At 36.8% G+C, this 25,341-nt stretch overlaps 2 protein-coding genes across 3 annotated transcripts in view; one reads left to right on the top strand and one right to left on the bottom strand.

The window, feature by feature from the left end:
- immp2l (inner mitochondrial membrane peptidase subunit 2) overlaps positions 1-25,341 on the top strand; it is a 112,714-nt gene that overhangs the window by 79,896 nt on the left and 7,477 nt on the right. The window contains exons 4-6 of one of the 2 annotated variants that reach the window (XM_055192233.2): positions 18,888-18,953; positions 21,810-21,912; positions 23,763-23,889. In XM_055192233.2, the coding sequence (XP_055048208.1) occupies positions 18,888-18,953; positions 21,810-21,912; positions 23,763-23,889 (296 nt within the window). Of the gene's footprint in view, positions 1-18,887; positions 18,954-21,809; positions 21,913-23,762; positions 24,157-25,341 lie in introns of those variants that run through there. The other variant, XM_073868754.1, reaches the window with a different exon arrangement.
- Positions 550-12,891, bottom strand: lrrn3a (leucine rich repeat neuronal 3a). Its single transcript, XM_055192232.2, has 2 exons — positions 12,561-12,891; positions 550-3,380 (listed from the first exon to the last, which is right to left on the bottom strand). The coding sequence occupies exon 2, from the start codon at positions 3,027-3,029 to the stop codon at positions 960-962; it is 2,070 nt and encodes a 689-aa protein (XP_055048207.2). The 5' UTR covers positions 3,030-3,380; positions 12,561-12,891; the 3' UTR covers positions 550-959.

The raw sequence follows: 25,341 nt of genomic DNA, 5'->3' as shown, positions 1-25,341 counted from the left end.
TTTCGTAAAAAGTAACTAAGTAACGCAATTAGTTACTTTTTGAAGAGTAACTAAATATTGTAATGCATTACTTTTAAAAGTAACTTTCCCCAACACTGGTTACCACTATACTTGACAATCACACCACTTTTACTTTAAGTACTTCAATCAGGTAGCGGTCTAGAAATAGTTTTTATTTTTTAGAATCGTTATCATGACTTGCTGTATATTGCTAAATCAGAAAGCCTGTTATAGACAACTTTGGTTGCGAAATAAATAAATCATCATTGAAAAATATGCTTGGGCATAAAGTAGTTTTACAATGGTGTCGGAAACAAAAAAATTGTTGATTTTGTGTGATTCAAAAATGTTAAATAGCTTTTTTGTAGTGACAGTAAAACTAGTTTGTGCCTTTGGATGTCATGTATTTTTATATTTGTGTATTGTGGCATATTTTAAACCACACTAGTAACTTCGTTCAAATGGTTCATTTAGATGTTAAGTTGCAGAAAGTGTAATCGTCAGAATGAAGAAGTAGTAGAGTCAAACACGTACAATGAAGCCAAGCTGTCGTTTTTAGTATAAATGTATTTTATCACAAAGAGTTGTACACGTGTACTGTTATGATCTATTCTACAGAGCGTAGTCCATCATAAACTTGACATTGTTTATTTTACCAATACACCGCACACGTAGTGTTGCTATAATCCCACAATAAAAAGACTCGGCCAGTCAGGTTTTGCGCTCTTTGTAAACAGTCAGGCACAAACTTCCATGTGCTCTTATTTATTCCTGCATGAGATATTGGTTCTCTTTATATTCCCGTGACATCTAAACAATTAGTGGCTTTTTGGCAGTCAATGTCAATGAAAATTAAAAGTCTTAACCACAAACCACGGTTTCATAATGATCCTGCATCAGATCGAGAGATATTTAGCCAGATAGATCTGTGTCCAACAATTCCCAAACCACTGATTGTCTCAAATAGAGTTTTTTATCAAGTCTGTTTCTGAATCAGTGGCTTTAGCCCCTGGCCCCCAGATTGGTTTAATGTGTGAAGGTGGTAACTCCTGGTTACTAATTTTCCTGTAAAGGTGATCACTTCTCTGCAGCAGGTAGATGAATGAACAGGCCACTGCAGACACCATCAGAATCAGCGCTGTGACACTGATTATCACATCAAATCCACCGTCTGTATTTCTTAGTGCCACAGGGTCCTCTGTGGTGCTGATGTTCATGCAGTTTTTCAAAAGTCTGCTTTTGAGATCTGTAATTTCCACACATACCACGTAGTGCGTCAGTGGGTTTAATTGTGTGAGGTTGAACGTGGCAATATGTGACAACACGCGGGCTGTGGACTGCAAAGATGGCCGGTTTGATGCAGTTGACCACTTGATATTAGACACGAGGCTACCCTTGGGTGGCACCCAAGAAATCCGTATAGAATGAGGCTCGGTCCCTTTCACTTGTATGTGCAGAGATTCATTTGTTGGAACTGGATAGTACCCATTTACTACCACAGAGACTGATCGTATGTCTGATCCAATGACATTTTGAGCCACGCAAGTGTACTGCCCAGCTTCCTTTTCTGTGATGTTATAAATATAAAACGTTCCCTCGGGGTGAACGTAGTATTTGTTGGACACCATTTGGGGTGTGATCTTTTCCCCTGAAGGTGTGACCCAGTAGATCTCTGGCTCGGGATCCGCAAGCGCCCTGCAGTTCAAGGATACCAAATGACCGCTGCCCACATTGACCCAATTGGGGAGGCTCTCCGGGGATATTAGCGGTAGGCATATATCTGCCATTTCACGAAAGTGGACATGTCTGACAAGACGACCTTCAAACTCTGAGGGCCCTGCACAAAGGAGTGCATCGGGCTCCATGAAGCGGACCTTGGTCTTGTTCATATTGATCCAGCGAATGACACAATCACAGTAAATGGGGTTGGAGTGCATGCTCACTTCCTGAAGGTTAGGCAGGGACTCCACCGTTATGCGATGAAGAGCCCTAAGAGCATTGCTGTTCAGCATCAATGACTCAAGCCTGGGAAGTTTAGAAAATGCATTTGGGTGGATGTAGGAGAGTCGGGGGTTGTTTGTTGCTTCGATTTTGGTCAGCTCTGGAAGGTTGTGTACGGCAAAGCTGTCAATCGAAACTAGATCTGGCATGCTGTTAATGCCGAGTTCCTTTAGATGAATCATGTCCACAAAGTCACCTCTTTGAACCCTCTCTATGGGATTCTTGTTAAGATCCAAGAACTTGAGGTTCCGCACTTGTCTAAGAGCAGCTTGAGGTACTTTTGGGAACATATTGTCAAAGAATGATATGCTCTCCAGCTTATCAAGTCCGACCAGGGCACTGTCAGAGATTTCTGTGAGGTTCATCCTGGTTAGCACAAGACTGCGTAGATTGATAAGGGGCTTGAAATTCATGTCTTGTATTCTGGCAATTGGATTCTCTCCTATCATCAAAATTTCAAGCTGGGAAAGATCACTGAACCACTCTGTTCTTATGCCCCTCAGCTGGTTTGAATTGAGATGAAGTCTAAGAAGCTTGTTAAGCCCTTGAAAAGCCTCTGCACTGATCAAGGAGAGTAGGTTGTTGTTAACATAAAGCTCCTGTAGGTTCGGAAAGTGTGCAAAGTCGTTTTCACGAAAGCTGCTAAGCCAGTTTTCCTCTAGGTGTAAAGACAGAAGTTGCGGAAGGTGACCTAGATGGATGTCACTCAAGGAGGATATATTGTTTCGCGATAGATCTACTTCTGTTAGGTTTACCAGATAATCTAGTGGACTGTCGATTTTTGCAATGTTGTTGGTCTGTGATAGGAGTACTTGCGTGTCTGCTGGCAACCTCTCTGGTAGGGAAAGAAGTCCTAGATCATTACAGTCCACCGTCGGAGCCTCGTTGTACATGGATGATGGAGAGAACCAGGGTCGGACTTCACATTTGCACATTTTAAAGCACACAACCTTCCTCTCAGAGGTCTGAACTGTGTTAGTCAGCACAAGTCCTGCTAGCAAACAAACTGCAAACAGCAAATCTTTCATCTTGGTCCTGCTCTCTTCGCTAGTAATTGGTCCTTATGGGGTCTGGTGTTAGAGGCATTAAATTTGCAAACACAAAATCATTTGTTATGACATCTGGGTGTATTTCTGCTGATGGCAAGGCTCCCAATGTAATGCTTCGCCTGTTGTTGTCCTTGGCAGAGAGTAGCAACCTTTCAATTTTCCTAGTTTGGGGTTGTCATGCAGGCTGCGTATGTGAAGGTCAGCGTATCCTTAGGGAAATGGAACAGGGAAAAGTGGAAGTTTGCAGGGTGATCTTGGATTCTTGTGGGGAATGGACCACTTGTCTGCCATCGTTATTATGTTCAATCAGTCACACTCGTCGCTTCCCATCTGTAGAAAATAAGAGACAGAAGAGAGGTAATGAATATGGTGTCCCATTACCGTCTGGCATTTATAAACATGAAGATATATTAACACCCAATAAGCGAAGGCGTTATTGGTTTTTATGCCATCAAATAATACGTTAATGCTAGTTTGACCCCACATGCCCACCCTTCTCACAAATATCTTGTGACCACTGGGATTGCTTTTTTAATATATGAATATTAACTTAGCAAGGCTTTAATATGTACGAGGCCAGGTGTTTACATGGATCACCATAGTTCTGGCTATGTACCTTATGATATTAGTGTATGTTTTACTCAATTTAACTTCAATAATACACAACCCCTGAAATTCTCAAATATTGAGCATTAATATGCAATGAAGTCTCATTAAAGTGCACTCATACTACGACTGTAAGATAATATGCTGTGTTAGGCAACCGAGTAACCAGTCACTTAAATCTTTTGTAACATGCACAATAACAATTGTAATTTCCATTGTGCATGACATTTAATGTCCTCTGTTGCATTTCTATCGAACGTCTTATCCAAGCATACTAACGGCATTGGTTTTTATTGTCTGCTAAATAGACATTAAAGCTTGCCGAATACGCAGAGGGGCAATTATTTCACAATGAAGTGCTGTCCCAAAGGGCTCTGTGATAACCACTGTATTTTGTCTCGGTGGCAGCTGCCATTGGGCACACCAGGTTAATTAAGACATTCAAAAATGTTCCTGCGAATTCGGCTTCTGTTTTGCACCTTTCATACAGTCGACTACAATACTATTCGAATGCGTAGTGAGCAACTCTTTGTGCGTGAAATGTTTGCTCATGCAGGTGCAGTAGTGGCATGAGCAGTTGTTATCACTTAACAAATAAAATGCTCGATAACCTTTATACAGCCAAGGTTAATCAAGCACACCGAACCCCTGATACACCCGAGGAAATCGTAGAAAACGGTAGAAAAAATACCTTTTAATAAAGTCAGAGCTGTTGATTTAGCAAACAGACATTATTGATCTGTATATGCAGTTAATTTGCGATTAAATGGCCCCATTATGAGTATAAAAATCATAGTGTTTTACTTGGCTGATCGTAGTGTACATGTGCTAGATCTTACTCCGTTTGCTAAAATTATTATTGATTCATAACCTTGACGACAGAAAGCACAAAGCCTCCTGGCTGTTCTAGATGAAACTGTCAGTATCACTATAGGAGCAGGTTTGCCGAGACCTCCTTTTGGACAGTGTGCTTATGTTAGTCCGACTATGGCACCGAGTCAACACAAGCAGGTGTGAGCAAATTTTTTCCCCTCTCTCTCTCTCCTTTTCCTTGCATAGCCATCTGTTTGGTCCTGTAGTCGCTTATTGCCAGGATTGTGCGAAGATCGGCATTCATCTCAATGACTCGGTACAAACGTCCGTACACTTGTTTCTGAAGCTGATTACTGTCTGATCTACGAGAATTTGGTTGTGGGTGCAATTGGTCAGATGTTTCTTTCTTTGGTAAGTAATGAAACACAAATTGCCATCATCTGTAGTCGACACTCTTGTTGCTATAATAAGCGCACCACAAATGCATAAGTGTGAACAATACACCCACAATGCATCTCGTTTCTTCCATTTCCGCTGTGTTCTGTGAAGAGCTTTGTTCCACATCTGCTAATTTGATTTCTTCATATATGTGCGCTTTTGAGAGAGCTCTCAGGATGGGTTATGAGTGTTGTGCCCACTTCATTATGTGAAATATGGGTTTGAGTGGTGGGGTAAATGCGGTAGATTGGTGTGGTGCTGTTCTTCATTATGCAGAGTGCCTCTAGAAGGTCAAATTCATCATGGGTCGACACATACATCACTTTCAAAGACTTACTGTATGCTCAACATATACAGTACCTTGAAGCTTTTCCGTTATACTTGGTACGAGAGGTTGTGATATATCGTGGAATAAGTCACGGCTGAAGTCCATTGTTAAGCACAACACGAATCAAAGTGCCTAATTGCTTTTATAAAACTATTACCACAAAATACAAATTTTAAAAAATTTGTCACTAAATCGCTAAAAAACATTCATTCCGCTAGAAAAATACTCTGTGACTGTTTCACATATGTTTACATTGCTAAAGGTGGTGTGCAGTGATACACAAGCTGTGTCCCAATTCGAAGAACGTATTCTGAGACCGATTGTGTCACAGCAGTTTGACTGAATGCTAGTAATGCTACATACACACAAAACGCGTGGGATCACGTTACTCGCTCAAGATTACTCGCGTGATTTAACTTCGTGTCATGTAAATTTTTCACTTGAGTTAAATGTTTTCAATTTGGGCGAAGACGCATTTAAGGTGAATAGCGCGTGTTTTCGGGGCAAACGTGCCGCCCATATCGCATCATCCGCATCACCCCGCGCAAGGACGCGTCTGTTCACGTCTTTGCATTGATTTTTCATGTAATCTACTCTCGCAAATCGTTAAACTCGCGTTTGGTGTGTACTGTATGCCCCATAAGGCCGTCCCAATTCGAAGGCTGCTTAAAATGAAGCCTCAAAATGTGTCCTTATTTCTTAAAGGGACAATAAGTAAAATTTACCCCATCTAGTGGTAAAATTGTATTTTGCATTCTAATGAATAGTGCTCTCTAGCGTCTCGCTTTTCCAAATTCGTGTTGCAATTACGGTAGCCATTATGTAATCACTGATCTCCTTGTCCATTTCAGCTGATTCAAGTGTTTGGAATGAAAACGCGTTGTGGAAACGCGTTGGTAGGCTAGTGCTTTCCATAATCGTGGACAAATCGCTTCTGATAATGTATGCGATTTTGCCGAGCTTCTATGTGAAATACAGCTCTGTGTAGTAAATGCCGCTCAATTTTAAATCAGGTGATGGTGATTTGCAACTAACCACAAAACCGGCTTTACTGATAAGATACACATGAGAATCGAAGGCGATTTATCGCCCACCCCTAGTTGCTATTAACTGTTGCATGTGTCTGTTGATAGCCGTCAAAAATTAGCATTTATTACCATGAGCAATCTGTTATCATCAAAAGCAATAGCAGTTAGTCTGTCCATGCCTTTCGCATATTTTTGCTGGCAACCACCCGTCTACGAAATTCAGCAGTCCAACCACGTTTTTTCTTGAAATATTTATGGTAAGCCTCCTTTAGAGCGAAGCACTCTTGAAAATAACACGCACGTTTCCATCAACTCACCTAATGCAACAGACACTACAAAATGTGGCCCCGCTGTGCGATGTTTTATTCACAAGGCTAGAGAGAGGAGAGATCTCGACATAACTCGGTGGTGGTTCACCGTCCTCACAGTAAAGAGTGTTTGAGGGAGACAGAATTCAAGGTGGCGCCCTGTCGGATTATGAAGCTTTAACGGAGATTGTAAAACTGTGTCCGTTCTGGTTTTGTGTTTGGAAGTGGAACTGGTCTGAGGACCGCTCGGGTTTCATTTACACCGTGTGTGAGTAAAAGCAAGAAGGCAAATAATGAAGTTAATGGATTATACTTTTAGCCCATGACCTTTTGCTTTCATTTGAATAAACCTGTGTGGTTTGAGGTCTTGCCTTCAAATGCATCTGGAAACTCGTGTCTCCATCTTGTGCATAGTTATTATGACATGTAATGTGGTCAAGTCGGAAAATAATACAGAAGTAGCACAATTCTAACCAAATTTATGAATGTAACAAAAGCTGCTCTGTAAAATTCAATTTGTACAATTTATATCAATTCATATAACAATAAAGTGCCCACACTGGTAGACGATTACAAAATTTGTGGGAATTCTAGTAATTTTTTCTTTTATTTTTCTGATCACATAGGGTTTAAATACAAATATTTATTTTTTGAAAGGTGTTCAATACGTTGTGCGTATTGAAATCATTCATTGCCATTGAGCACAGGTTTGCTTTCCATCATATCTTCGTATAGTGTCACAACTCGGGAACTTGTGTTAGTTTCAAATCCTCAGTTTCCCACTTATAAATATGACATCATTTGTTCGTTCACGTGCTTGGAAGTCGTAATTGTAATATTTCCGAATCCACTTGAAGGCATCATTAGTCATCAAAGGGAACAAGAAACATTCATTTACAGATAGATTATGCGATCAGTCTGAATCGTCTTTTGCTTTAAGTCATTTATTTAAGTTAATAGTTTGCTTATTTTATTAATTTAGTATATATTTAGTAAATGTAGTTTCATACTGTTCTTTTCTATACCTGTACTGTTCTATCCTATACTCTTAAAAAAAAAGTAAGCATAAAGGTGCTTGAAAGATTCTTCGCAATAGAAGAATCATATTTGGTTCTTTAAAGAACCGTTTCTTTTATAGCTTTTTATAATCTGAAGAACCTTTCTTTCTTTATTCGAAACTTTTGTAAAGCAGAAAGATTATTAAAATTTTAAGGGTTCTTTATAGAACCATCTTAACAAAATAGGATTTCTATGGCATCATAAAGCACCTTATTTTTTAAAAGTGTATACTATTCTATACTGTAAGATGTATCAGTCGATCTGAAGAATGAGGCGCATACTTTAGGTTCAGTCACTTAATGCAGGAGAAAGAATGATTGACAGCTTGATGGAATAGTGTCCTCGTATACAATACAGACATAAAACATGGTGTATCTATATTGTTTTTATAAGTAATCAACTTAGAATTGACTTGTAATAAATTACTTAAATGGGCGACAGTGACTGTGACAGCCCCAGTTCTATTCTGTTCTATTGTATACTGTTCTATTCTTTATTGTTCTATACTGTTTCATTCTATATTGTTCTATATTGTCCTATTCTATTTTGTTCTATACTCTTCTGTTCTATTTTATACTACTACATTTTATTCTATACTGTTCTACTAACCAACAGCACTTATAATACATTTTTTTGTTTAATTAATTGTTAAGTCTTAGAACTGTTTTTGTCATAAATTTTTTTTGGGGGATCACGAAGAATGCACCGTACCAAGGGGGGTGCACACTAAAAAACACTGTTCTACACTGTTCTATTCCAGACTGTTCTACACTATAATGTTCTGTGCTGTTCTATTCTGATCTGTGCTATACTGTTCTATTCTATATTGTTCTATAATGTTTTATTCTATAGTGTTCTATACCGTTCTATTCAATTGTGTTTTATAATGTTCTATTCTATAATGTCCTATTCTATAGTGTTCTATACTGCTCTTTTCTATAGTGTTCTATTCTTTAGTGTTATATAATGTTCTATTCTATAATGTCCTATAATGTTCTATTCTATAGTGTTCTTTTCTATAGTGTTCTATAATGTTCTATTCTATAATCTCCTATACTGTTCTATTCTATAATGTTCTACACTGTTTTTTCTATAGTGTTCTATAATGTTCTATTCTATAATGTCCTATAATGTTCTATTCTATAGTGTTATATACTGCTCTTTTCTATAGTGTTCTATTCTATAGTGTTATATAATGTTCTATTCTGTAATGTCCTAAAATGTTTTATTCTATAGTGTTCTTTTCTATAGTGTTCTATACTGTTCTTTTCTATAGTGTTATATACTGTTCTTTTCTATAGTGTCCTATAATGTTTTATTCTATAGTGTTATATACTGCTCTTTTCTGTAGAGTTCTATTCTATAGTGTTCTATAATGTTTGATTCTATAATGTCCTATACTGTTCTATGCTATAGTGTTATATACTGTTCTTTTCTATAGTGTTCTATTCTATAGTGTCCTCTAATGTTCTATTCTACAATGTCCTATAATGTTCTATTCTACAGTGTTCTATAATGTTCTATTCTATAGTGCTCTCTGTTCTTTTCTATAGTGTTCAATTCTATAGTGTTCTATACTGTTCTTTTTTTTAGTGTTCTATTTTATAGTGTTGTATAATGTTCTATACTGTTCTTTTCTTTAGTGTTCTATTCTATAGTGTTGTATAATGTCCTATACTGTTCTTTTCTTTAGTGTTATATTCTATAGTGTTCTATAATGTTCAATACTGTTCTATTCTACAGTGTTCTATAGTGTTCTTTTCTTTAGTGTTATATTCTATAGTGTACTATAATGTTCTATTCTATAATGTCCTGTAATGTTCTATTCTACAGTGTTCTGTAATGTTTTATTCTATAGTGTTCTATACTGTTCTTTTCTATAGTGTTCAATTGTATAGTGTTCTATACTGTTCTTTTTTTATAGTGTTCTATTCTATAATGTCCTATAATGTTCTATTCTACAGTGTTCTATAATGTTCTATTCTATAGTGTTCTCTGTTCTTTTCTATAGTGTTCAATTCTATAGTGTTCTATACTGTTCTTTTCTTAAGTGTTCTATTCTATAGTGTTATATAATGTTCTATACTGTTCTTTTCTTTAGTGTTCTATTCCATAGTGTTCTATAATGTCCTATACTGTTCTTTTCTTTAGTGTTATATTCTATAGTGTTCTATAATGTCCAATACTGTTCTATTCTACAGTGTTCTATAATGTTCTATTCTATAGTGTTCTCTGTTCTTTTCTATAGTGTTCAATTCTATAGTGTTCTATACTGTTCTTTTCTTTAGTGTTCTATTCTATGGTGTTATATAATGTTCTATACTGTTCTTTTCTTTAGTGTTCTATTCTATAGTGTTCTATAATGTCCTATACTGTTCTTTTCTTTAGTGTTATATTCTATAGTGTTCTATAATGTTCAATACTGTTCTATTCTACAGTGTTCTATAATGTTCTATTCTATAGTGTTCTCTGTTCTTTTCTATAGTGTTCAATTCTATAGTTTTCTATACTGTTCTTTTCTTTAGTGTTCTATTCTATAGTGTTCTATAATGTTCAATACTGTTCTATTCTATAGTGTTCTTTTCTTTAGTGTTCTATTCTATAGTGTACTATAATGTTCTATTCTATAATGTCCTGTAATGTTCTATTCTACAGTGTTCTGTAATGTTTTATTCTATAGTGTTCTATACTGTTCTTTTCTATAGTGTTCAATTCTATAGTGTTCTATACTGTTCTTTTCTATAGTGTTCTATTTTATAGTGTTCTATAATGTTCTATTTTATACTTTTATTTGCTGTTCTATTCTGATCTGTTCCACACTGTCCTATTCTATATTGTTATATGATGTTCTATTCCATAGTGTTCTATAATGTTCTATTCTATACTGTTTTGTACTGTTCTATTGTTTACTGCTCTATACTGTTTTATTCTATACTGTTGTATTTTATCTAAATATTTTTCAAATTGGGTACTTGGAAAAAATTGTGATTGTGACACCCCTAGTTCTACTCAGTTCTATTCTATAATGTCCTATATTGTTCTATTTTATATTGTTCTATTCTGTTTAGTTCTATTATGTTGCTGTTACAAAAAGAAAATAGCTTTTTACGTGTGTTATAAGCTCAGCATGACTGTGTGTAATAGAGCTGAAGTTTTTCCCACCACGCTGTAATTTATCAGCATTGGTTCCTATCACACTACACAGTGTCACTTCAAACGCCCCGGTGTGCCGTATAATTAGTTAAGATACTACACTGACATGCTGCCACAGTGTGTGTGTGTGTGTGTGCGCGCGCGTGTGTGTGTGTCATATATTCCTACAGATCTCACCTGCTCTGTTCTGCTAGGCGAGCACACAGCACGACAGCAATTAATTATGCTTCAATACTGCTGACAGAATCCCTATAGATATATCAGCTATTTCTGTCGCATATGCTTCAGCCCTGTCTGTCTCACATGTTAGCATTTTAACTCCTATTGTTTTCATTGATCTTCGTCTTTCTGTCTCAAAGAGTAAATACATTTCTTCACTGTCGCCCACACATTCTTTATCCACATGATTACATACTGAATACTAAATAATGAATACTAACATGTTAAATAACTGTGTGATTTAATTTCTTTAGTGATCATGTCTTAAAAACACTATGTTATTAGAAAATATGTGTAATGGTTTGTCACCTTTGAATTTAAAACTTTTAACATTTAACTTAGCATGATTTTCTGTAAATCTGCTTTTAAAACACTGGGTATTGTGAATGCATTCTTGGAGCTCAATTGGTAGAGCATTGCATAAGTAGCACAAAGGTCATGGGTTCGATTCCTAGGAATCCCACAAAATAAAATGTGTAGCTTAAACGCACTATAGGTTGCTTGGCCATCACCCAAATGTTAAATGCACTATACAAATCGAAATGGTTTGACTTGAAATAAAGCAGAAGCATCTAACATTACTCGATAGTGCTATAAGAATAAATACATTTATTTTTTTAGTCCCGTCCTCCCAAGTGCCCTATTTCAAAATTACTATCTGTAATATTTTAGTCGGCAGATACGGCAGAGTATATTTGATTAAGTTTACATTGTTTATGTTTTGAACTGCACCGCCAATCACTGGATCTTAAAAAGATGTCTTACAGCCCTGTTAAAGCTACGTGCTATACAATCTACAAGATAACATGTGTGTGATGTATTCATGTGTGTGGTTTCATGAGCACTGTCTGTATCATAAGGATGTACGGTAAAGATTGACATACGCATTATAACACACAGTGATACAGCAGGATTTTGCAGACCATAAAATGACAGCAGATCTGATCGTGCAGAACGCAGCTTTTGGGCCTGAAGAGTCGTTATAACATTGACAAAGTTTACATGACATCCATAAAGATTGTTTTTAATGTTGCTTTATCAATATAGTTTTTGTCTAAATGATTCAGATGTTAGGTTCACAAACATACTTTCAGTTATGTATTAGTCCCACTAAAAATGTATTGCATGTACTTCTAAAATCTTGATCTGTAACTAAAATCACAAAAAACTAAATAAGCAATTTCTTAAAGATCAAATTATTGAATTCACAGTTAACATTTTTCTCCATAATACCTGTAGAGTCTCTCTCTCTCTGTCTCTCTCTCTCTGTCTCTCTCTCTATCTCACTCTCTCTCTCTCTTTCTGCACAAGATTACGGCATTTCTTTAACACTTGCCTGCAGCCTTTTATAATCCCATAAAATACAATTGTAATCAAATGACATAAAAACTAAGAACAAAGTGCACATTTATAAGCAATTCTAATACTCTGTTACTTACAAAGAAGGTTCGGAGAAAGCGTAGGCTTGGATTAAAGACCCCTGCATTGCCACGCTATTAAAACACCCCATTACACAACAAGCACATGAGTCATTAAAGAACAAAAAAGCTGTGCTTACCCGAAAAAAAGATCCTCGTTTATTGATAAACACAATGTATTCCTCTCGATCGCAGCTTCAGTTTTGTAGAATATAATCTAGATTTAGATCCGCGTGACTCACAGGCTTATTTGAGAATGTAACAGTGTTAGACTGACAGGTCTCTCTCTCCGTGCTGCTCCGGCATCCTGGACTGGAAAAGATGCTGAAAGCCCTGTGAGAAGAGAAAGTCTGCGCTATTCGGGTCTGCGCTGTGCTCCTAATGATGCACACATGCTTCTGCGCACACACTCCACCCTGTCTCCCTGGGGACAGGCAAATTGCTGCCCGTCCATTGTGCATTCTGTGCAAGCTGATTGGCCGAGGGGTGCTGTCAGTCGAGCGATAGCTCGTTTGTGAGGTTGGGTGCCTTTAAACCCCTCCTTCTTTTACCGACCCTTTTTTATTTCCATACTCCCACACTGTGCTCCCCCAACCATCACACATACACATGTCTCTCTCTCTCTCTCTCTCTCTCTCTCTCTCTCTCTCTCTCTCTCTCTCTCTCGCTCTCTCTCTCTCGCTCTCGCTCTATATCTTTGCCTTGTTGCCTTTTTCTCTTTTTGTAGATTTTTGTGCTTTCTCTGTGAGGGATTATATTTGATAAATATGTTTTAAAGACACTATACTGAGTATATTCAAAGGATGTAAACAAGTTCAGTGCCTAATCATGGCATAAGCAAAAATATTTTTATTTATTAATTAAATGAATACATAATTAATAATATAATAAGGATTTAAAGGGATAGTTCACCCAAAAATGAAAATAATGTCATTAATGACTCACCCTCATGTCGTAAGACCTCCGTTCATCTTCAGAAGACAGTTTAAGATGTTTTATATTTAGTCCTAGAGCTTTCTGACCCTTCATTGAAAATCTATGTATGGTTTACTGTCCATGTCCAGAAATGTAATAAAAACATCATTAAAGTAGTACATGTGACATCAGTGGGTCAGTTAGAATGTGTTGAAGCATCGAAAATACATTTTGGTCCAAAAATAACAAAAAGTGTAATTTGTGTTATTTTTGGACCAAAATGTATTTTGCTTCAACACATTCTAACTGACCCACTGATGTCACATGGACTACTTTGATGATGTTTTTATTACCTTTTTGGACAAGGACAGTATACCGTACGTAGATTTTCAATAAAGGGTCAACAAGCTTTTGGACTAAATATAAAACATCTTAAAAAGACCATTTAAAATATCCGCCAAAAAAAAAATCAATTCATACTCCACACTCCAAACAGACGGGGGCAGTATACCTCCAGAAAGTGAGTTGGTCTATTTTAATTTAGCAGCTGCTAATTTAGCAGCATATCAAGTCTGATTTACATTAGAAACTAAGTTATCATTAGTCACAAAAAAAAACATTCGGTCTCATTAAAATTGCAATGTTTTCCGCTACGTTTCGTGCGTCGATTTGGTGTTCATTATCATCGAAGACATTTCAAGCTTCTTAGCTAATGTTACATTTTAGCATCAGCTTGGTAGATAACGGGTGAAAACCGGATCGGATCGTGGGTAGAGCTAACTATTAAACGCTAACAGCTAAGGATGCGCGATAATTTGCATGCGATAGTCATTGCGCTTCTCATCAGTGAAGCCGGTTTCTTGATTAAAAGTGAATCGCCATCAGCTGCTTTCAGATGGAGCCACATTTGCTGCACAAAGCCGTAGTTCATGTACAAGCTGAGCATAGGTTATCGCAATGCCTATTATAAGTGAACTTCTAGCGAAATACTAACAGCATCTTACTTACCAATCAAAAAGAAATGTTGTCATTTCGGAGTCGAACCTCATTTCTTTCATGACCATTAGTTGTCTCCAGCGATGAAAAGCAGTGCCAGTATTTACTCTGGTTCGGTTCCTTTATTTATCATATTTTATTTGTGATTCCGAGCGCGTTGTTCCCTGCAGCAAATGGAAGTGCTAGTGGTAAATGTCTCTTGCTTTAGCCATTCTTCCGCTCTCTTCCCTGAACTGAAATACGTCCGAAAACCATATTGCAAGGCAGGAAGGCATCAAGGCATGTCCGAATCCATGGCTGTCCGAATTGCATTTCTCTCAGCTGCCTTCATGCCTAAGTCAACAAGTCAGTTGCCTTAGTTTTCGGACGCAGCGGTAGTAGTAGAGGGCTGTACTCCCACACATGTGACTTATTCGTGTATTGCAGTTTGGCTGGCGGTTATGTGCTTTTCCCGCATACCGCCTCCCATGGTCGAAACTGGTATTACAACACCAGTCGGGCTGTAGCTAGTAATTTAGCATGCTAATTCAGATTGATATTTCTGCAGCACTATACCTTGTCATTTTTTTAATGACATCTTTGCCCTTATTTCTTCTCATTCTTTTGATGCGTGTAGCTAATTTTTTAAAATCTTTTACCTCAATTATTACAAATGGCACCTTTAAAGTGTGTTTCGAAGATGAACAGAGGTCTTATGAGTTTGGAACGAGTCATTAATGACATTATTTTCATTTTTGGGTGAACTATCCCTTTAAGTTTGCAAATATGCTAAATAAATAAAACAACATTTGCAGAATAAAGCTTGATTGACACGATGATATATGACCCCATCACACTCAGAAATAAAGGTACAGAAGCTGTCCCTGGGGTGGTACCCTTTCAAAAAGTACACTTTTGAACCTAAAGCATGCATATTAGTTCCTGAAAGGCACATATTGATACCTAATGTGTACATACCGTAGCTATACCTAAATGGTACATATTAGGACCTTTTAAAAGGGTACCGTCCCCGTGACAGCTTTTGTACTATTTTATCTTTTTTGAGTGCAGAACAGACTTGCAATCGATTTTTGGGTGTCAACAAACAAGTTGAGAACAACTATTGACATTTCAGTGACATTCAGTGACAAATTTTTATAACATTTAAAGCTGCAATCAGTAAAAATGTTTTGGTTAAACAAAAATCAGTACATAAAGTGTTCAATACTGTCTTCTTTTACCGATTCAAAATGGTAAGCTTATGAAAATGATGTATATTTAAGATGTCAGGTCAGATTTTGTGGAAAAAACATAAAGATGAATACACTGTCAGAAAAAATAGTCAAAAAATGGTCCTGGTGCAGTAGCCATAGGCTGTTTCTCAAAGACTTGTGTTTTCGTGGAGAACGGTCTTGCCAGGCGATCTTGGAAGAACAAACTCAGAAGGTTGTGAGAACACAGAAAGTGAGAATTGATATGTGTGCGATCTTCCTGTTGGTCATTTGACCTCCCTAGATTCAACATCGCAACATTCAAAAAGTGACAAACATACCATTATCTGCATTATTATATACATTATTCATTATATGTCATTTTGTAATGGCAAGTTATGTAAATATTTCAGATACCTTGTGAAGAAATAAAATATAATCTTAAATAAGAAACTCAATTTAGATTAGTTGTTCTATGCCACATAAAACATATATCTAAATATCAAATTTGTATTATTTATGTATGTAATACTTAAAACGTTCGCAAACATTTACTTTATGTTTACTTTAACCAGCGTCTCACTCTCGTTCCTTCCTCTGCCATTGTTTTGCCGCAATGACTTCTGGGGCATAAAGCGATTTGAGCGCGCAAGTCTTAATTTCATGCATCCTCGATGTCAAGAACACATCCGGGTATTTTCATGGGTTCTCTGTACTTGCGTTCTTGAGAATTGAAATTGAACTTCGATGGTTAATGATGACGTAAAGCCAGTACATGAGGATGCAAGATCGCTGAAGAAACAGCCATATATGTACTATTTAGGTAATAATATGTATACATTTGGTACTAGTATGTAGCTTTGAGGTACTAATATGCACTCTTTTGTACCAGTATGTACCTCTTAAGTACTACTTTGAACTTTTTCGGTACTGCCCCAGTGACAGCTACAGTAGGCATTGTTTTTTGACTATTTGTTCTGATCATGTAATCTGTAATTTAACATATCAAACAAAAATAGACACAAACGTTTCGGACTGCATGTCTGCAAGTCATTTTTCCTAATAATTTTGGAAAGCTGTGCATAATTTGCACATCTTCGTACTTGATTCTATTTTGGCCAAAACGTTTTGCATAATTTAATCATTTTGAGAAGTCCTTAGCTAAGTACGTCTAACAGCAAGCACTCACAGCTGGGCTCTTGCGTAAGCGGCCCTTTACAGCAAATCTCTGCTCGGTGCATCAGAATGTATTCTCGCTGTCTGCCATATGTAACACTTGAGATAAACAGCAACCATATTCAGGCCTAAGGAAGTATTGAAGTACACAAATCAGTCTGTGCGTCAGGAGGTGCATGTGGACTGTGTGACAGATGGAGATTGCACTAGGGCTGTCTGAAGCTTTGAAGATCACGTATCTTATAAAATGTATGTATACAAAACTTTAAAGGAAAACACCACCGTTTTTTAATATTTTACTATGTTCTTACCCCAACTGAGATGAGTAAATACATCCCTATCTTTTTCAGTGCGTGCACTTAAAGGATTAGTCCATTTTCTCAAAAGAAAAATCCAGACAATCCACTCACCACCATGCCATCCAAAATGTTGATGTCTTTGTTCAGTCGAGAAGAAATTATGTTTTTTGAGGAAAACATCGCAGGATTTTTCTAATTTTTATGGACTTTAATAGAGCCCAACATTTAATACTTAACTCAACACTTGACAATTTTTTTCAACGTTGTTTCAAAGGACTAAAAATGATCCCAAACGAGGCATAAGGGTCTTATCTAGCAAAACAATTGTTATTTTTGACAAGAAAAATAAAAAATATGTACTTTTAAACCAACTTTTCGTCTAGGTCCGGTCCAGCGCGACCTAACGTAAATGCGTAGTGACGTAAGGGAGGTCACGTGTTACATATATAAAACGCACATTTGCAGACCATTTTAAACAATAAACTGACACAAAGACATTAATTAGTATCAGTTGACATACAACAACGTAGGAACGGTCTTCTTTCAAGACGCTTGTAAACACTGGGGCGGAGTTTCGCGTTCGTCCTCTGTGACCTCTTGACGTCATGACGTATTGCGTAGGGTCAGCAGGCGCATCACGACCGGATCTACATGACGAGAAGTTGTGCTTTAAAAGTGTATATTTGTTATTTTTATTGTCAAAAATGACAATCGTTTTGCGAGATAAGACCCTTATGCCTCGTTTGGGATTGTTTATATTCCTTTGTAAGCAAAGTCAACCGTGATGACAAGGTGTTTGGTTTCTTATTTATTTATTTATTTTATTTCATTTCATTTATTTTCACTGACAGCCTAAATTTTGCCTTGTCTTAGCCTAGACATCTGGGCTGTGTTTGGACGGCTATTAGACATCTTTTAAAAGCAAATTGCTTGGAATAACAGCTTTTAGTTCCCTTACCTAGATGTGAAAATGTGGTGTTGAAACTGTCAAAAACCAAACTAAAGAAACCAGGCAATTTTAATAAAATGCTTGCTCAGCATCTGTGCATCTGAGTCGTATGGCAGTTAGCACTTCAACTGTGAGAAGCCATCTAAAAGAAACTGTCGTTGCCTGTATCGCAGCAAAGAAAAAGCAACAAGCAGAAAAAATCTGTATGTGATGGTTCATAAAGCATAAAGTTACAGAATGGTTCTGAAGGGAAGGAGGTAGCAAGTCCATCAATGACTGTTTGTCCATGACTGCATAATTCAGGTCATTTGAGGTAATGAAAAGAGGGATCTGGTCAAAATTAGTAAACTAATTAAGGTTGGGAAATAAACTTGTTTTTGATTTAATCTATTCAGAATCTCGGGAGAATTACAAGCTGGAACTTTCAGTGCTTTAAACACAATTAAGACCCACTTGCAATGCAAATGTACAGATGGGGACACTTACAGAAGCTTGAACTTAGCATAATGGAAGCTGCGTGAGGTTTCTTCATTAGGAAGACAAACTATTAAGTAAATTATTAAGCACACTCTTAAAAATAAAAAGATGCTGAAAAGGGTTCTTCATAACGAATTATTTTTGGTTCTCATTGACTTTTATTCCTTTATTATCATCATATTCTTCTTTCTATATCACTTCAGATAAAAAACTTTTAAATGTGAACATGTCGAAAACTGAATCAACTGCAATATTATCTAATAACATGAACTCCTGTAACTCTAAAGTTTAGCCTTTTTTTAGACAAATTCCAGCAGATAAGACCCATCTGGTCTCTGAAAATTGTCCCTAATGCCCCATAATCCACTGAGCTCGACAGCATCCCAGAATATACCAAGAGTGGTTTTGTGATCCGTATGCAAATGTTGTGGCAGCATCATCTCATATCTCCCACTCCTTCCGCAGGAGTCCCAAAAACCCTCAGCAGAAGATCATCAAAAGAGTCATAGGGATTGAAGGTGACTTCATCAAGTAAGTTGGTTTTGACTGTTACGTGCCCACCCAGTGCTAAAGTTATGAATATAATCCCTGGATGACCTCATGGTTTATTTTGTTTGCGCTGAGTCACTTAAAGGCGACATATCATGAAAATCTGACTTTTTTCATGTTTAAGTGCTATAATTGGGTCCCCAGTGCTTCTATCAACCTATAACGTGAAAAAGAATAAGCCAGTAACTTAGTTTTGGTAAACCATTCTCTGCAAGCATGTGAAAAAATAGCTCATTGAAATTTGGCTCCCCTTGTGATGTCAGAAGAGGATAATACCGCCCCTTAATCTGCACTATCCAACCACAGCACTGCCATTTAGTGCAGAGCTCATTTGCATTTTAAAGGACACACCCAAAACGGCTCACACCTAAAAAATGTCAATTTTAACATGTTATAATAAATTATCTGTGGGCTATTTTGAGCTAAAACTTCACAGACGTACTCTGGGGTCACCAACGATTTATTTGACCTCTTTAAAAAGCCTTGTGAAATGTCCCCTTTAAATTGTCTAAGAGCTTTTCGCCCAAACTAAGTTTTTAGGATGAGATTTTACCCTTGAGCTTTTTGAAATATTCTAATTTGTCTTCCTCTTCAAACGCGTGTATTGCACAAACGCTCCATTTAGCGCCAAGTGTCATTAAACATTAATGTGGCTCTTCAAATCATTCATGGGCAACAACATCACACCTCAAGGTGATCTTTGGATGAGTTTTCCGGGCTTCATGGATTGATTGCTTCATGATGATTTTATATAGAAGTACACTTTAAAAAATGCTGTGTTATTTTCAACCCAGTTTTTGGGTGAAAAAGGGACGTTGGTTTAAATCAAGCAAGAAAATGTTTATATTTGACCCCAGCATAGGTTAAATTACACCAAACAGGTTGGGTTCGTCTCATAGACTGTAAAAATATGAACGTCGTGTCCGTGACGTCACTTACAGGTTTGTGAAGAAGCCATTTTTGAAGCCTTAAGTAGGCGGAGCCTGCCGTCGCCATCATAGAGACAGAGCGCAGCGCGTCATAACCTGAAAACCACGCCCACCGGGGGGAAAACAATCAAACCGTCTCCATTGACTTTGTATTGCGAGAGGCCGCCTCCTTGTCATTTCTGGCTTAGAACAAAAAACAGAATAATGCCTAAAAGCTGCTGTGTGACAATGTGTACAGCTAACAAGCCAAAAAACACTGAAATAAGTTTTTATAAGCTGTCGAGCCGTAAAACTCAGCCTTTAAGGAGAAAAAAGTGGATCGTCGACTATGTTTCCCCCTAGTGGACGCAGTTCTACTAATATGAGTACTATGAAAAGTTGCCTGTTTCCACTTTTGTGTCTTAAAATGCTCGTTTTTTGGGGTCGACAGCTTATAAAAATTTATTTCTGGGTTTTTTGGCTTGTTAGCTGTACATATTGTCACACAGCAGCTTTTAGGCATTATTCTGTTTTTTGTTATAGGCCGGAAATGACAAGGAGGCGGCGTCTCGCAATACAAAGTCAATGGAGACGGTTGGATTGCCCCCCCGGTAGGCGTGGTTTTCAAATTTGCATAACTGCGCTTTGTCTCTATGGCAGCCTGTCACTTCTGTATAACCGAAAATTGGCAAAAGGGCCAGAAGGTGGGTAGACCGAAGGTGATTGGTTGCTGAAACCACGCCCACTTAGCTCCACGGGAGTGACAGAAGCAGCAATTCACTTGTTCCTCAAGCAGTCATGCCCATAATTATGCAGAACTTAATAAAATTGAAACAAATGAGTTACTAAAAAAAATCACCCCCTCACAGTTGTCAGGAAAGGGCAAAATTTGCTATATAGACCAAAAACACTTTTTGTTCCAGGCTGTAAACATGTTATTTTCTGCTGTAAAGTTGGGCATTTTAACATGAGTGTCTATGGAGATTGACTCTCTTCCCATTTGATGAATTGCAGTTTAAGTCACTTCTGTGTCGACTTCATGACAGAGACCAGAAGGTTGTCTCTTGGTTCGTCTTTTTTGACCCAGCGCTGGGTTGAAGATAACCCAGCATTTTTAGAATAGTTTTTTGTTCTATAAAGGCATATGGGTCAGTTAAGATGGGAAATTATTATTTTTTAAACTTGTTTTTAAAAGCATGCATCAGGTTTATTTCAATACACGGTGAATTTATGTTAATTTTATGCAATAAAAAATACATTTGCACTATTTTTATGAAAGTTAAGACTGAATGGACCTGAAAATGTCAAATGGTGTAACCGCCAATTGTGCCAAAGAATGAGAAATATTAAATATTTTATCCACTTTGATTGTATGTAAGGGTAATCATCAAAAAATAAAAAATAAAAATGTATTATTTTATTAGTTATTTTCAAAAGTAAATTTTAATAAATTTTTGTAATATTTGTCCTGACATATGCTGAAAACAGCTCTGTTTTCTAAATAATCTTTGACAAATGATGTAAAAATGTATGTAAAAAAATCATATTACACTAAACTAGATGATTATATATTTTCATTTAAAAAAAATACTAGTTACACCATTTGACACAGATCGGTTACACCAGTGGTTCTCAAACTTTATCAGCGTGCGGCCCCTCTTGTGTACGGCACATTCCTTATTTTTTTTAGGTTTAATTGCACAGAATTCATGATAAATTGTTTTTATTTTATAAAATGTCATAAAACTGGGGCCCCCCTGGCACCAACTCGCGGCCCCCAGTTTGAGAACCACTGGGTTACACCACATTGACATTTTTGCAATTATCCCCCAAATATAGACTTTGTCCTCAAAAAAAAGAATGTATGCAAGTAATCTTCAAATTTATTTTGAAATGTTAACATACTGGATTGCTTTACTTTATCCGTCAGGACCCTAGGATATAAAAACCGTTATGTAAGAGTTCCAGATGGACATCTATGGATTGAGGGAGATCATCATGGCCACAGTTTTGACAGCAACACATTTGGACCGGTAATGAATTGCAAAGTCAAGCATCACTATTGCTCATCACTACTGCTCTTTGTATCCCAAAATAACAAACTTATAAACTTCAGCACATCATTTATCCCACACTGATGGTGCTACAGACATGAGTGATCCTCAGATCGTGTGTTGCTTTCACTTTACTGTAAGATTTTCAATTCAACCACACATTTTCACAGTGTGCAAGAATCACTTTTAAACCGATTTGCATAAAATATTTGACTATTATTTCAAGGTGAATTGTTTTAGTTGTTAAAAGATTAGTAAATTTTCAAAAGGTCCAGATTGTTTGCTCACCACCGTGTCATCCAGAATGTTGATGTCTTTCTTTGTTCGGTCGAGAGGAAATTATGTTTTTTTTTTTAGGAGGGCATTCCGGGATTTTTCTCATTTTGGTGGACCCCAACACTTAACAGTTTTAAAGCAGTGTAAAATTGCAGTTTCAAAGGACTCTAAATGATCTCAAACGGGGCATAAGGGTCTTATCTAGCGGAACCGTTTTCATTTTTGGCAAGAAAAATAAAAAAATATGCACTTTTGAACCACAACTTCTCGTCTTCCTCCGGTCCTGTGACGTGCCAGCGCGACCTCACGTAATATGTCAAGTGTGGAGAAAGAGGACCGTTCCGACGTTGTTGTATGTCGAATGATACTAATTAGTGTCTTTGTGTCAGTTTATTGTTTAAAATGGTCTGCAAATGTGCTTTTCATATATGTAACATGTGACCTTTCTACGGCATTACGCAATTACGTGAGGTCGCGCTGGCGCGTCACACAAGCGGAGTAAGACGAGAAGTGTGGTTTAAAAGTGCATCTTTTTTATTTATTTTTGCCAAAAATGACAATCGTTTCACTAGATTAGACCCTTATGCCTCGTTTGGGATCGTTTAGAGTCCTTAGAAACGGCAATTTTAAACTGCATTAAAACTGTTACGTGTTGGGGTCCATTAAAGTCCATTAAAATGAGAAAAATCCTGGAATTTTTTCCTCAAAAAACATAATTTCTTCTCGACTGAACAAAGAAAGACATCAACATTTTGGATGACATGGTGGTGAGTAAATTATCTGGATTTTTTTAAGAAAATGGACTAATCCTTTAACAGAAAGTGTGCCAACATTAGCTTTGCATTTGTCCCAGTTTGACGGTTTTAGGCTATATGTGCGGAGGATCACTCTATGAATGCCAATACTGTAGACAGATTTTTTTTCAGAAATGGAAATACTGATTAATGAAAAAAGATTGTTGGTAACAGCCTTCATTAAATGAATAAAGATTAAAATGTTATTAGATCTTTAGGACAAAGTCATACAGTAGCACTTTAAAATGTTGTGCTGTTTCGCCGTGGACATACGGTGTGACGTGGACTTTAATCCTTCATGACCGTAGCCAGAGATGGTCTGCTTGGAGATTACAGCCGCAGTTCGAATACTTGAAATTGACATTGAGGTCTTGTCATGCTGTTGAAGCGAAAGGATCTGTGTGTTCCATATCATCCCTGCAGGTGATTACATTATAAACCCCTTCAAATCCATCCAAACCCTGCAGGTATTTACAATACCCTCCAAATGGAAGTTTTCAAGAGCTTGCTGGAATCGTCCACATCCCCCGGCTATAAAAAGCAATGGGGTCTTTTACTTTTAATGCTGGAAATATATTGCTTTGTGTTCAGTGGATGACAGATATCATCTAGTTCTTGTTCCACCAGGTCTGTGGTTTTCTGCCCTTCGTCAGATTGTCAAAACCTTTTCTTTTCAAGGCATTGTGTTTTTGATTTTATACTGTTCATGATTCCTTGAAAGCAGAAATTTGATCATGCCAATCATACCGATCTCTACAGGTTTCGCTTGGTCTTGTTCACGGCCGGGCTTCTCACATCATTTGGCCACCTAACCGATGGCAACGAATTGAACCGTCTCTACCCCTTGACCGGAGACCACTGCTAAACTGGGATGGAGAGGATGGCGGTAATGACTGAAATTGACAATTATACATCCATGGCAAACTTCAAGTATATAAAATATTGTAATGGACAATTTGCTGATATTTTTGGATGTACTTTAGGTTATTATTATTTTTATTTGTACATATTTCTACCTCTTGTGCTGAGTTAATGGTCAAATGCCACACAGATACAAAAAGTAGTATGAACAGTATTGTACATGTTATTCATTTGCAGTAGATATAAACAATGTACTATACTGTTTGTTTTTAATAAAAGACACTGTCATACACTTATTTTTCAAAAGGGTTCATTTCTAGTGGCATATACAAAATAATAGTTCAGAGGCGTCTGACACGTTTTCTTGTAAATAAGCATTTTTATCAGGCTCTTAAGATTAGGTTCAGTAATTTATAATCAGTATTTAAAATGACTTATTTTACGATTGTCAATTTAGTCATTTCATTGGTATTTAACAAATTTGACTGTCTTTTACTGCAAAACCCTCTAAGTGCATGCAGGCTTTTTAGAAAAAAAAACAAAAAAAATCCACTTCTGTGGAAAAAACATAGTAAACAGATGCAAAATCACTAAAGATGTAACTTTAAACATTGCAAATGATGAAAGTCAGAATTTTAAATGTAAAAATGAAGTAACTGAAGCACACATTAGGGTGACTCTCGCGAAATTAGACTTATGAGGTGTCATGAAACATTTTGATAAAAAAAGTAAATGCAAAGTAAGAGTATCAAAATAAGAAGCATACAGTTACAAACATCTCATCATGTACTATTTTGCACATCATACAAACCAACTTTGTTGTTTTTTCCACATTTAAGGGGAACATTTTCATTACCGCAATGTGTCCATGACTGGATTTGGGTTCTTTGACATGGAAATATTTATAAATAAAAAATCAAAAGCTTCAGTGCATGTTATACTATAAACATTTACAGTAAAGAAACATGTGGTATTTGGTGATCATTGGTAAATCTAGAGACAATAATAAGGAATATAAATGTGTCCAAGATCAATTTTCTCATCCTCCGCAACATTTTTCAATCATTGTTTAAGCCCTCAATGAACTAACATTTTCAAAAAAAAAAAATTGTTGGAAGGGACATAATTGACTGTGACACTCAAGATGGCTACCAGGTAAGCAGTTCTTATTTTATCTCTCCAAATAAAAGTTGAAATTTTGTTTGTCATAGACAACTTTTTAGTTCTCATTACCGAAACATGAGTTTGTAATTGCATATATTTAATGTAATATCATGTTGCGGTAATGATTATTTTTGATAATGATCATCTAAAAAATGTAAATAATTCTATAGGAAATATTTTTTAAATCCTCTAAAAATAATGGTTATAGTAATTCAGACCTTAATTTTATATGTGCAAAAAATAGTCTTCAAGGGCTTTTTAAAAAATCTGATGCTGGACACCTTCTAAGTCTGGAATTCGTGAGAATCACCCA

Source organism: Misgurnus anguillicaudatus, chromosome 6, assembly GCF_027580225.2.
Source record: "Misgurnus anguillicaudatus chromosome 6, ASM2758022v2, whole genome shotgun sequence".
NCBI classification, from domain to species: domain Eukaryota; kingdom Metazoa; phylum Chordata; class Actinopteri; order Cypriniformes; family Cobitidae; genus Misgurnus; species Misgurnus anguillicaudatus.
This window is presented reverse-complemented; position numbering and strand designations above follow the sequence as displayed.

Bases quoted from the DNA above. Each gene is read 5' to 3' on its own strand.
- lrrn3a (XM_055192232.2), bottom strand. From the start codon at position 3,029: ATGAAAGATTTGCTGTTTGCAGTTTGTTTGCTAGCAGGACTTGTGCTG.